Raw genomic sequence first — 14,412 nt, 5'->3', positions numbered from 1 at the left:
CTGTAAAAAACCGGACCTGTTAAATCTTCAGGTTAGGTAATCGGACCCCTGTGAAAAACGGGATAATGCTACGGAGATGATTCTGGCGTTCCCGTGTTGCTTTATATACAGTTGTGTCGACCCTCCATCTGTTACGTTCCATAATTTAATCTATGGTTGTTGTTGACGATATCTATCACGGTGGTGTAATAGAACGCCCAGAAAGGTGTGGGTACTTACTTCGTCTTGCTATGGGTGTACATCTAACTATCCCAATTGTGATATAGTCGTGAAGATATGTTATGTTTTATGCAATCTATGGTTGTATCCAAGAATCAGAACAAGTTACATCTTTTTGTAGTATCAAAGTTGTGTTGATGAGAATACTAAAGTATGTTTTCTAACATTTCAGGTAAGCCTGACCCCCCGAGGAACTGCACGAGCAGTGCGCCTGCGCAGTGGATGTCGCTGGATCTCTTCGCACTCAGCCTCACGACTGTATCGACTGTCGGGCTGCTGCAAACCAAACTGTTCAACTATATTATATGAATCTCTAGGGTAATAATGTGAGCCTTTCAATCTACTTAAGTTGTGCTTGATTCAACATTCGTTACTTCTCTACTAACCGTTCAATATCTTAGTAGAGAGGTGCTTAAGGAGTACGGGGTGACATTTTTAAGTCCCCGACAGAGACTGCAAGCTGTCTTTGTCCTGTCACAAATGGTGTTTGCTGAAAAAGACTTTCCGATTTCTTATGACGCGTCAAGCGCAACTGTCATGAAATGACGAAAATATTTCATTCAGATGATTTATGACTCGGCAAAGACGAGGGGTCGTCTTCACAATACGTCAGCCATAAAAATGTGAGTCCGTATTAAAATTCTTGTATATTAATATATGTTGCCGTCAAAGAATCTCTGGGATATTTTCTTATATTAACTTATTTTTATAATGTAAAGTAGACTTACGCATAATTTTAGTTCTAAGCCACCTCAAGTGTTATATTGCGCTGTAAGTACATAAATTGTCTAGTAAAGTCGCTATTAAGTTCCATAATTAAATGTAAGTGATGTAAAATTATTGTTTATGAATTAATGTTACGATCTATTTTAAAAGGAGTGATGCCTCCATCAACATATCACTTGTTAATAACAAATTATAGAAATATGTAGGAGTAATTTTGTCATAGTCGGTAAGTCTCTACATATCTTACGGGGGTAGTTTGCCATCGCGGACTTCTGTCAGAGAAGAGAGTAATAATAGTAAAATTGTAAACTTTGTCTTCGTAATAACTAAGTATTCAAAGGAACAAATATTTCTTTTTGGTTAAAAGAGTGAGTGAACCGTTGTGTGAGAAATAGAAAGGCGTAGAAGATTTGAGGACAATGAAGTGTTAGCTTTAAAGCGCCTCTATTGCTATACATATCACGCAAGGCATAGAAACGTTTACGTTCATTCTAGCCATAGAAGGTAAGTTAAGTAAGCTAGGTCACTTCACGAACACTGTAGCGGACCAATATTAGAAAGTTGTACGAGTTATAATGGTTCGGTGTATATTAACAGAATTGGAGGAAATAATGACGAATTGTCGAATGGCTATAAAATAAATTTTGAAACTCTGTAAGGCGCTATAGGTGAAACGAGACTCGTCAGAGTGTTCAAAAACTTAGGGAATCTTGAATGAGGAATCTTTGAATGTGAGGAAAAGTATGACGATGTAACTGCTGTGAGCCACGAACGGGACAAAACTTATAGATGTACAGTAATGCATTTTATATTACTGATAGAAGCACAATTGGGTGATAATGATAATGAAATTTCAATTATCGTGTACGAAGATGATGATTATAAAAGCTGGAAATCTATATAACCAAATTCAGAAGTTGTTAAAAATGTACCCAATGTGTCTATTAACGTCCATGGTTTTGTCTCAGCCGATGGTGCACAGTGTGATGAGAGATGTACAGTACATAGTATACTGATTGTGTTAGAACCTACAAAATTAGTACCTTAAAGTTAGGGTCGATACATCTAGTTTAGAGGAATTAGTGCGGTTCAGCTTTCGAATATTGGTATAAACAATTAAATAGATGAATCTTTACAATTCGTTCGAGATTTAAGATAAAAATTAATAGTACAGTACGGTAAAATTAATAAAAAATCTCTTGCAACAGCTACGATATGTAATAGATAAATTGAAATTATTTAATTGGTGTAAATATTGTATGTGTGTTAGTTTATAATGTAGGGTCTTGTTGTCGTTCTTAGTTCGTTTTTTTTTCAGATCGTTTAAGGGCAAGTCAAGGCGGTGCCTATGTGGTAATATTTATTAAATAAAAATAAAAATATAACCTGTTGTGGAAGACGATACCTTATGAGATATAGTAATTGCTAAATGTAATTTTTCGTAGGTACTTGAGCTTATGTTGTTTCTGTTTGATTAGGCGATGTGTATACAACGTATGTAATCTTCACTCGCTGGTGTTAGTCAATGTATAATAGTGTCAGTATTCATGTCTAGCTCATGTTCGGTGTTTAAACTACGCTTATTTTAACCTGCGTATGTAAACCTATAGAGTGCCTCTTGTTCACTTTTATATATATTGATATAACACTATGATATAGGTGATATAGTAGGTGTAGTGATGCGTTACTTTCTAAAATATCTGCACTGTTAATTTTCAATTATATTATGTGATATTGAAAAGGCCAACGAATGATGCGTAGTGCCAAACATGGTTATAGAATCTACGAAGCTGGATGTTACAAATTCGCTCCAATTGTAGTTCCGTAGATTTGTTTCCTTAGCCACCTATTGTACAGAATGACTCAATGAATAGGATTCTTTAAATATAATATTTTACGTCAATTTCGAATAGCTTCTAAAGTTTTCATTTAGAATATCTGATGTTAATGACGGGGGCATTATCAGCAGCACAAGATTTCTTTCAGAATGATGTTTTGGAATTAAGAGAATAAGGTGATTATTGAAAGTTGTCGAATTAAGTGTTACAGAACATTTTGGTGAAAGATCAACAAACTAAACAAGAACAAAAAAACATTTTTATTACAAGAAAAGTGGATTATTGAACAACAATAAAATGAATTCAGTACTACAACATAATGAAAAGAAAATACAAAAACATGGTAAGGAAATTATTTTGAAATGTAATAAAGTACCACATACAAGGGTATTCAGTACTACTAATTTTCGCAGCATCAAAATGTTCTATAAAACTTGAAATTGGCAAAAATGAGGGTTTACATTGTTTTCTATACACTGATAACTTGCTTCGACTCTGCTTGGCTATAATAAAGTAAATGTATAATAAATCGTCAGTGTAACACAAATGGCCTAAAACTATAGCGAATTTTGATAGCACGATGATAAGGCCTACAAGCATAGCCGCATGTTGATTTTCCATTCAAATTCATGGAGTAAAGGAAACATTTTCGCTTTTTGAGCTTAACATTGCAACAACATAGTACATAAACTACCTATGTATGTTAAATATGTTAAAAACTCTGTTGACAATAGGTTTTGAGTTTGAATACATGCCGTAGCGGGCAATCATAATGCAAAATGGTATTTTAGACTCTCATATTTTGAGGCTGTAAACGAGTTAAAACAGTGTTAAGAAAGTATATATACGTAGAAACATAATATGATTCGAAAAAATATGATCGTCAGCTAAAAATCAAGATTGTACATTAATTGTTTTGTGCGAAATGTTATCCTTGGACTCAAGGACACTTTATACATTGTTTTAAGTTTACGCGGTTATCATACACAAACTCATATCGGGAGTCTCATATTCCTACTTTAAACGCGGTAAGAATCCGTTATTATGTGTTTTAATCAAGGACACTTTTTTGTTTCTTTTTTATATCTCACTCATAATCTTTTAAAGGACCTCGTTAAAGGCAGATGATTCATCAAATGTACACGGTTCTTTGATTTCATTCTATTCAGAGTAAAGACGGATAAAACATTGCCAAGCATGTGCCGCGTACGCCGTACGCCGCAGGCAGGGCGGCAGGTGATTCATCAAGTGTACACGGCTCTTTGATTTCATTTTATTCAGAGTAAAGACGGATAAAACATTGCCAAGCATGTGCCGCGTACGCCGTACGCCGCAGGCAGGGCGGCAGGTGATTCATCAAGTGTACACGGCTCTTTGATTTCATTTTATTCAGAGTAAAGACGGATTAAAACATTGCCAAGCATGTGCCGCGTACGCCGTACGCCGCAGGCAGGGCGGCAGGTGATTCATCAAGTGTACACGGCTCTTTGATTTCATTTTATTCAGAGTAAAGACGGATGAAAACATTGCCAAGCATGTGCCGCGTACGCCGTACGCCGCAGGCAGGGCGGCAGGTGATTCATCAAGTGTACACGGCTCTTTGATTTCATTTTATTCAGAGTAAAGACGGATGAAAACATTGCCAAGCATGTGCCGCGTACGCCGTACGCCGCAGGCAGGGCGGCAGGTGATTCATCAAGTGTACACGGCTCTTTGATTTCATTTTATTCAGAGTAAAGACGGATGAAAACATTGCCAAGCATGTGCCGCGTACGCCGTACGCCGCAGGCAGGGCGGCAGGTGATTCATCAAGTGTACACGGCTCTTTGATTTCATTTTATTCGGAGTAAAGACGGATGAAAACATTGCCAAGCATGTGCCGCGTACGCCGTACGCCGCAGGCAGGGCGGCAGGTGATTCATCAAGTGTACACGGCTCTTTGATTTCATTTTATTCAGAGTAAAGACGGATGAAAACATTGCCAAGCATGTGCCGCGTACGCCGTACGCCGCAGGCAGGGCGGCAGGTGATTCATCAAGTGTACACGGCTCTTTGATTTCATTTTATTCAGAGTAAAGACGGATAAAACATTGCCAAGCATGTGCCGCGTACGCCGTACGCCGCACGCATTGCTACGTATGTGTTATAACTAAGCGCAGCATATAAGGTACACACGGTTGCGAGGCGCGCTGGGCACATGACTTAAAATGTTTGTATCCGACTCTAAAATATTGGAATAGAATTGGATTTCAAGCTTTAATGATAGAGTGAAAAGACATTTATTAATTAAGCGTATACTGTCTCAAGCAACATCTTCCGTTCTTCACTTACCACTAGGTGAGATTTAAGTAAAAAATGTGAACCTAAAAAATAAAACTAGTAACTCCTATTTCATGTCTAAACGTAGGTATCTCGTCAAATATTTTGAAAATAATAATAGTTTCTTTCATCATGTGCTGGTAATCTGCACTGAAAGCCTATGCAAAGCTTACTCGAAATGTAGAAGTCCTGTTATCAGACAGTTATCTGGCAGATAGGTTATACTATCATACAGATTATCAGCAAATGGTGAAACAGGCGTTAGGTATTTGTTTCCTTTACTCCATGGAATTATCTTTTTAAATTCTAATAGTATTTCGAGTAAGTTAATAATATTTAATTAGTGCTATGATTGCATTATTGAATGTTTGCAAAGTTTGTGTTTAATTATAAAAATAAATGCTTGTATATAAAAATATTTAATTGTTTTTCATTTGTTGAAATTGTTCCTATAGAACCAGGCAGCTGAGGGAGACTATAAAATCTCTATGGACAATATCTCACTAGAATACCAGCACGATCTTGGCAGCCACGCCGCGCGCGTCGTAAATTATATCGACGGTTTTATCCAATAGACATAACGAATGCCTACTAATGATCTACCCACGATAGACGTTGTACGGCTATTGGTCAAAGCCCTCGATTAAATTCGTTGCCGTGCCGCGAGGGGGATGGGAGGGGGGGGGGGGGGGTTGTCAGTCATGTTGCAAACAACTTGACACTTGACAGTTAAGTTATACAAACATAAACTATACCGCTGGAAGTGAATAAAAAACAACGTGTTCAGCTGTTTATCTTCTCGGCAGGTCGTAAAACCGACAAAGGGTTTGTGCAGTTATTACTTGACATGAGGGACCATTTTATGGGCGATGCGATAAGCTGATAGAACTTCGTATCAAAAGTGACTGCAAGTCATCTGATTACTTGTGGCTCTGCCCACCCCATTAGAGACTGTGGACATTAGATTAAAACATTTCCTCGATAAACCTATCGGTCCCGATTTTACTCCGGTACCAAGTTGTATACGGATTTTCCTCCTAATACATACATAAACGCATGTTTTATTCGTATGTTTATGTCCTTTGTATATGTTACATACATACATAAACTCACGCCCGTAATCCCTAATGGGGTGGGCAGAGCCACAAGTAATCAAAGACAACTTGCAGTCACTTTTGATACGAAGTTCTGTCAGCTTATCGCATCGCTCATAAAATGGTCCCTCATGTCAAGTAATAACTGCACAAACCCTATATATGTATATGTATGTGTATGTTGTGTATGTTGTTGTTTGTATATGTTGTTGTGCAATAAAGTATTATTGATTGATTGATTGATAAACTCACGATTCCTTCCCACCGGGGTACGCAGTGACTATGAAACTCCACAAGCACATAGCATTCCACTGCAATTATATACATATATAACACGGTTTTCAGTTCCGAACGATTAAAAGGTAAAGTATTAGATATATATGTATACATATTATGTATATTATAAAGATTACACATGTGTTATTACGAAAATTGATTGATGATTTGATTATAATCTTATAATCCTCTTAAAATATCGAATGATAATTAAACACACATTAGTTTTCCTGCAGTGTTGTGAATGTACCTAGTATTTACCCATCTGCGTTTAGGTAAGGAACTTAATTAATTACGAATGTAAATAATTTAATATAATTTTTAGTTTAGAATTATTTGAAGACTATTTTAATGATTTGTAAAATAATTTAAAAGGCGAAGTAGTTATTAATAATTTAATTTCGAACAATCTTTTCTATTGTGTGGGTGGAGTACCAACCTCATCAACCCTGATGTCAGGTTTACTATAGAGCCGCCATAGTAAGTAGTAACCGGGACTAACGTGCCTTCCGAAGCACGGATTATCTTACTTTCGGACAATCTGGTGATCAGCTTGTAATGTCCTAACCAAACTAGGAACCATAAAGTAATTTTTGTGTTATGTCCCCGCCGGAAATCGAACTCGGGACCTCCGGATCGTGAGCCCAGCGCTCAACCACTGGACCATGGACAATGAACAATGAATTACACTGTTATTTTTCTTATTTTAGTGAATTTATAAAATAAAAATGAAAGTCATCGCAGTTGTCTTGTTGGCATTGGTGGCTGTCGGGAACTCATTGCCTTCAGAGCAACATCAAGTTGGTAAGTACTTACTTTGATTACCCGAAAATCCTGATAGAGTTGTGCAATTGAATTCGCGGGATGTCGAAATAAGTGACGATTTCAGTACCTATACGATAGTAAGTCCCATAGTTTTATTATTTGTAACAACAGTATTTTGTCACATAATATAAGATGAGATGCAGCACGAAAGGGGCACGTCACAGGGACTTGAACCTGGAACCTGACAGAGGGCAGCAGTAACTGTCAGTACTATTTAGAGGCGAAGGATAGAAGTCCTAATACGGCTTTGAAATAGACTACTCTGGGCACCATCCCACTCGCGTCAGACAGAGTACTGCGGAAAGGCAAGAGGGAAACCACTGCCCTATTTATGCAGTGCAGTGGTTTTCCTCCTGCCTTCCGCCCCCGGCTAGTCACTATAAGGAAAATAATAAATGTTTCTTTCTTTCTTTCTTTCAAAATATTCAAATAGCAAATTGATTACAGAAGTGGTTCGCGACAGCAGGAATATAATCAGCGACCTAATAGCTGGAGCCATCGAGAACGTAGCCCAGTCTCTCCGGGACGATGGCTACGACCCCTTTGTACATGACGGGCTGAACTTTGGCCTTGGACTGCCAGTGCCTATGTAAGTGAAATACTATTCGTGAAAAGACCAACAAGACCTTTATCGTACTTAGTCAAGTTGCAAACGATTACGCTAATGATTTTTAAGACTTTTGGATGAAGGGCTGGAGCTGATACAACCTGAAGGCCACTGAGACCTTGTAACCTTGATCTATAGTCCTTAATTTATAAATCCTCCTCAAGACCAATCCGCTTGATAACACCTAAGGTCTTTTTGCCAGGAAGTTCTGGGGGTCCAAGTTATATGTCATTTTGCGATGTAATATAAATTAAATTACCTGTCATTGCCTGCAGCCTCTTCGACACGAACGCGCATGTCGACAATATCGTGGCAACTGGTGTCAGCAACATAGTCATCAACGACCTTCACTACGCCATCTTTAGCTCTCGTCTTACGCTGGACATCTCTCTGCCTGAAATCGCTCTCTCTATTGGTAAGCTATGCCTCTGTATTCAAGATGTAACTTCTTAGTCGGACAAATAAGGAACGCTGAGAGCTCTCACCCGGTACCAGAATTTAAGACAACAAGCCTAAAGGTGCCCAGTTTAGCGGGAGCCTCGGCTCACGGCGTCGTCTGAGAGGATAATATTTGGCAGAATCAATCGACCCTAGTTCCTAGTATCTGTTTACTTAAACAGATGATTGGATTCAAGCATTTGGGTATAGGTACTAAGAAATGGCTTATCTAATGCTATTAAGATCAGAAACGGCCTGAATGTGAAAGAAAGAATGAAACATTTATAATTTTCGGACACCACAGAGAGCAGTGTGCTGTGAGAGACACAACCTGTGTCTGTGTGAGTGCGTGCGTTGTGGGTTTATGAGGGTGGGTGGGTGTGTATATAGGTGGGTGTTTAGCTGTATAGCCAGGCTTTACTCCACATGTGGTGACATGTAATATTTAATCTTTAAAATATTGCCAATAGCAGGCATGCAGTTTGCTTTACTGTTGGTTTAAGACTAGAACACAATGTGTGGACTGTGTGTGCGTTTGAGAGGTGCTGGATGTGTGATCGAAATTAAAGCCGAGTTGAGCAAATTGTGGGAAGCGATCTCACTCACCCTCGGACTCACCCGCATAGTCCACACCAGTGACCCCGACGTGAATATAATTATTTAATACATAACATAAAACATAAACAGCTTATATACGTCCCACTGCTGGGCACAGGCCTCCCCTCAATAAACCGGAGGGGGTATGGAGCATACTCCACCACGCTGCTTCAAAGCGAGTTGGTGGAGGTGTTTTTACGGCTAATAGCCGGGACCAACGCAACGGCTTAACGTGCCCTGAATCACACCCTAACGTGCACGGAATCATCTTACTTTTCCAGACAATCAGGTGATTCAAGCCTGAAAAGTCCTTGCCAAACAAAGGCCAGTCTCACAAAGTGATTTCGACAATGTCCCCATCGGGAATCGAACCCGGACCTCCAGATCGTGGGCCCAACGCTCTAACCACTAGACCATGAGGCTGTTAAATATACTTCTATAAAATAATTTATATTGCTCGTCTCAGTTCCAATGCACGGGGACCCTAAGTGAATGAGATGGGATAAAAGTCTCACGGCCCGTCCTAAGTCAAACATTCATTCATTCATTTATATTTTGTTTGCAAACATTCTGCCAAGTGGCTCGGTCGAGAGAAAATTAAGTTGCATTTACTGGTCATGTGAATTGCTTTCGGTTATTATTACTATTTTTTTAAACTTATAATTATTTATTACTATATTATGCAGGGTGTTAGTGACAGCATAACGATAATTTTGAGGGATGTGGTTAGAGCGTTAGCTAACCACTAGACTACGGAGGATGTCATTTAATACACTTAAGATAAATTAATGACTCATTGGTGCAAGTCCGGTACCGACGTTCGAACCGGCGGCCCCCGTTTGAGAAACAAGCCAGTGAACCACAGGACCCCAGTGACCTTTTTTTTTCACGTGACTTATTGTAGATTTGCCGCAGATGGCATTAACTACTTGGCCAGACAAATGGGGAGCGCTGAAGGCTCTCACCCGGTACAACGTTTAAGACAACAGGCCTGAGGGTGCCCAGTAGGGCGCGAACCTCGGCTCAGGGCGTCGACTGAGAGGAAAAATATTTGTAAGAATTAATCGACCCTAGTGGGTCGATAGCGATAAGCGCTGAATGAGGGAAATCGTCGACCACGCCGGCGGGGTCGGTATCGGGGTCCTGAAGTGTTTGGTGTCGCGAGCTGATTGGCTGCCTCTATGGCTAGAGTGATCGGGTCGTCGGAATCGTATATTACGTCCTTCGGACGCCGATACTTTTCAGTACCGTCCCTAAGCAGAATGTACTCGGAAGCCGCAACTACCAGGGGATTTGGGTGGTGCGGAGCAGAATCGAAAAAACGTTTGGAAGCTAATTTGAGCCCCGTAGTGAATGAATGATCCATAATACTTTTTGTTTCTAGATGACGCTGGTTTTGACCTGACTATTTTGGGACACAGATTTAATGCCAGAGGATTGGGCAGGTGAGATTTATCACAGTTTTGTATAGATTGTTAAATAAACATCTCGCTATTTTCTCTTGATCATCATCATCATCATCATGATCAGCCCATTAACGTCACCACTGCTGGGGCACGGGCCTTCCCTATGCATGGATAGGGAGATCGGGCCTTAAACCATCACGCGGGCCCAGTGCGGATTGATGGTCATTAACGACTTCTAATGCAGCCGGGACCAACGGCTTAACGTGCCTTCCGAAGCACGGAGGAGCTCGAGATGAAAACTTTTTTTTTTGTGGTCACGCATCCTATGACTGGCCTTTGTGAAAGTTGCTTAACTTCAACAACCGCAGATCGAGCGCGTTTACCGCGAGTTTCTCTTGATATTAACTCAGAAAAAATGAGCTGAATCATCCCCGTTACGATTTTACGTATGGTACGTATGGATGTTAGTGATACTTACCGTAAAAATACTGAAGGGGTGATTCAGACCATGATTCTGAGTTGATATCAAGTGAAATTTTATGACGGAAAAATTATGAAAATGTCTGTGTTTTTAGGGTTCCGTAGCCAAATGGCAAAAACGGAACCCTTATGGATTTGTCATGTCTGTCTGTCCGTCCGTCCGTATGTCACAGCCACTTTTTTCCGAAATTATAAAAGCTATACTGTTGAAACTTGGTAAGATGTATTCTGTGCCCAGCAGTGGGACGTATATAGTCTGTTTATGTTATGTAAGTAAGTTAATCAAGTTTATTTATTGTTTCTAGATTAGCCATCAGTGGAATCAGAATAGCTGGTCAAGTCCAGCTGAGCATCAGCCTCTTGGGACAAACTACTGTTCGACAATCCAGTCTTGAGTTTGACTTGGGTGGCTTACAGGTAAACTAATTATTAACCTGTTTGACATGTGGTTGATGCGAGGATGGCTGTTCACAATATTGAGGGGCTAAAAAGGCCACATTGAAGCAATTCATCTAAATATTGCAATTTGACTTGGGTACATAAAAATGGTGGCTGAGTTCGAATAGGGACCCAGACCTACGGGGTATATACGAGGGGCGGCTGAAAAGTTATGAGCCTAAGGTATTAAAAATACTGATAGAGGTGTATAAAAAATATATTTTTCTATGTAATCTCCCTCTACTTCAACACACTTCTTACATTTATTAAAAAGCGCTTTTAACCCGATCAAAAAATATTCACTGTCTTGGTCTTCGAAATGTTCGTTTACAGCCGCCTTCATTTCCTCTTCACTGGCAAATCTCCGTCCATGGAGGTCCTTTTTTTAAATTGGAAAAAAGAAAATAGTCGCTAGGGGCCAGGTCATCTTCGAGCGACTCCCTGCCATGTTTGAATTCTCGGCTCCAACGTTTTACGGTGGCAAATGAAGGTGCAGACGCTCCGTAAACAGTAGACATGTCTTCATATATTTCCGTCGGCGTTTTATTCTTCTTTGTAAGGAATTTGATGACAGCTCTGTACTTGAATTTCGTGCAATTCGCGGAATACTCAGACATGGTGACGTTTAAGGTTCAATTACTAAAAAAGTACTGATGGTAATGATATAAAAATTGAGATTTACGTTTCTTAAGATACCATCAATTAGTGCTGTACCGCGCGACTCATTAGTAATAGTTAAAGGTACTTGGGCTCATAATTTTCCAGCCGCCCCTCGTATAATGTAGAACATTCGCCCAGGGATACGGGTGAAGACCTCAACGGTTGCAGAGGCGAAGATGGGAGCCATCGGTACGGCAATGCAGGACGGAAGGGGCATGTCATAGGGACTGTAACTTGGAACCTGACAGAGGGCAGCAGTAACTGTCAGTACTATTCAGAGGCGGAGGACAGGAGTATGGCTTTGTAATAGATTACTCTGGACTCTGGGCGCCATCCCACTTGCGTCAGACAGAGTACTGCGGGGCGGAAGGCAAGAGGGAAACCACTGCCCTATTTTTCCCTAAAAAAGTAGCATGGAAAATGCTGCACTGACAAGAGCGTGGTTTTTGGGTGACATAAAAATAAGAGCGCAATATCAACAAATGTCAAAAACAATGTTGCTATTAGACACAAATTAAAAATACATAACCAAAAACATTCCATTAACTACAATTGTAACGACACACACAATATTAAAAAAAATATAATATATATTTAAGTAATATGACTTCCAACCTCCGTGGTCTAGTGTTTAGAGCGTTGGGCTTACGAGCTGGAGGTCCGGGTTCGATTCCTAATGGGGACATTGTCGAAAAACATGAAAAATGGAACGTTCTGATGAAATTTGAGAAAGTCAAAGACACGTGTTTGTGTCGAGTAAATTGAATAAAAAAAAGGAAAATAGTCTTTATATTATTGCCTGATTGCCGTATTGGATTCAGTTTTAAAACGAAGCTGCCAAATGCGCGTTAAACGCCAATCGATTTTTATGTGATCCAAGCTTTTGTCTGTAGGTAAATTATAGCATTTTCTTAAGACTTTTTTCGTCTTTTAATTTTGATTTTTTTCCACAGTTTAATGGCTATGTGAACGTGATGGGTATCAACCTTACAAACGACGTGAACAATGTCGTCAGTTATGAAATCCCCAGGATTCTAGCTGAACTCAGGGTAAGTATTTTTTTTTCAAAGGCATTACATGCACAGAAATTTACAGAATGGAGATTTTGATGGAGGTGGCAGAAGCGAAGTGATTTGTCAGATTTCAGTAAGGAAAGTCCGTGGTCTCCTTACCTACCCTACCCTATTGGGAAATAGGCGTGTTACTTAAGTAAGAAAACCTCGTCAGCGCCTTTTTGAAAAATCACATTCACGGAAGTGACTATATACAGGTGTTAGTGACATCGTAACGAAAACTTTCCCTGTTGGATAAAATGGTCTATCCGTATCATTCCGGCTAGAACTAAATGAATGGCTGGACCTAGTTGTAGCCGGCATGATGAAGGCAAAACCTAGTTTTACCCGAAAACAATCGGCTAGTACTAGGTTTAACCAAGAGTAAGTGGCTACATCTAGTTCTAACCGGCTAAAACTAGGTGTAGCCGCACTTCGGGTATTAGCCGTAACATATATATTAAAGTTGCGGTAATAGACGTCAGTGATAATGGCGGCGTCCTCCAGTGTCCACTCAACATCAACTCAACAATCATGTTTTTACTCTTCTTTCAGGCCGAAGTCAACGAGTTGGTGAACATCATCGCTAAAGACCTGATTGAAGACATCCTCAACTAGATCCACAAACTCTACCTCCCGACCTCACTGACGTGTATAATTTATTTACAAATAAATAAACTTTATTTTTAAACATTTTGTATTATTTGTAAATACTACAGAACGTCTACTTCAGTAGAATAGGCTACTTGACAACCTAGTCAGTTGAGATACTTTTTACGAAACGTCAAAACGAAAGTTTTCTTTGGAGTTTGTATGGAAATACTGTCCTGGGACGTCATGAATAAAAGAAGTCAAACGTTGTATTAATTTTTACTTAAAACATAAATAAAATTCCATAATAAGTCGAAAAGTAAATTAAATTGATTTTTCATTATCGAAGACTGGCTTCTGTTTCTAGATTAGCATTTTATAATTTATAATTTGATAATAAAATTATAGGTCACATTTTACAATAGCTTTATGCGCAATGCTTACTCATTTGCAGTTGTGACGTTCATTAGCATAGAGGCTTATCGATTCTTTTCTGTCTAACAATACATACATAAACTCACCCCCGTAAATCGTTATGGGATGAACAGAGCCACAAGTGATCAAAGACAACTTGCAGCCATTGTTGATCGTATAACATTATAGATATTCCTACTTAGGTACAGTCATGAGCAATATAATGTACCTACTTTAGGACTCTGTCGCACTAACATATTTGACATTTAGTGAGAATTACAGTTTAATTTGTCAAAAAAGTTAGTGTGACATGGTACCAAAGTGAATACATATTATTGCTCGTGACCGTACCCACTGTCCTTGATTTGAAAAGTTTAAACGTGATATCGTTGTTACAATTACCATAGAGTATATAAAATGCAATCACACATT

The 14,412-nt window shown here is 39.3% G+C and overlaps 2 protein-coding genes across 2 annotated transcripts in view; both read left to right on the top strand.

Annotated features, from left to right (window-relative positions):
- The window catches only part of LOC126382084 (acetylcholinesterase-like), an 83,090-nt gene extending 79,086 nt beyond the window's left edge, over nt 1-4,004 (top strand). Inside the window, exon 5 of the mRNA XM_050031808.1 lies at nt 392-4,004. Coding sequence (XP_049887765.1) covers nt 392-528 — 137 coding nt within the window. The 3' untranslated portion in view covers nt 529-4,004. The remainder of the gene's footprint in view (nt 1-391) is intronic.
- A 2,661-nt stretch (nt 4,005-6,665) lies between these two features.
- Nucleotides 6,666-13,666, top strand: LOC126382154 (uncharacterized). Its single transcript, XM_050031928.1, has 8 exons — nt 6,666-6,747; nt 7,183-7,276; nt 7,745-7,886; nt 8,180-8,319; nt 10,324-10,384; nt 11,131-11,242; nt 12,877-12,972; nt 13,531-13,666. Exons 2-8 carry the CDS (start codon nt 7,201-7,203, stop codon nt 13,591-13,593), a joined length of 690 nt encoding a protein of 229 aa, XP_049887885.1. The 5' UTR covers nt 6,666-6,747; nt 7,183-7,200; the 3' UTR covers nt 13,594-13,666.
- Nucleotides 13,667-14,412: the final 746 nt, after the last annotated feature.

This window comes from Pectinophora gossypiella, chromosome 3 (assembly GCF_024362695.1).
Source record: "Pectinophora gossypiella chromosome 3, ilPecGoss1.1, whole genome shotgun sequence".
In the NCBI taxonomy this organism is placed as follows: domain Eukaryota; kingdom Metazoa; phylum Arthropoda; class Insecta; order Lepidoptera; family Gelechiidae; genus Pectinophora; species Pectinophora gossypiella.
The sequence above is the reverse complement of the archived record's forward strand: the minus strand, read 5'-3'. Positions and strand labels throughout refer to the sequence as shown.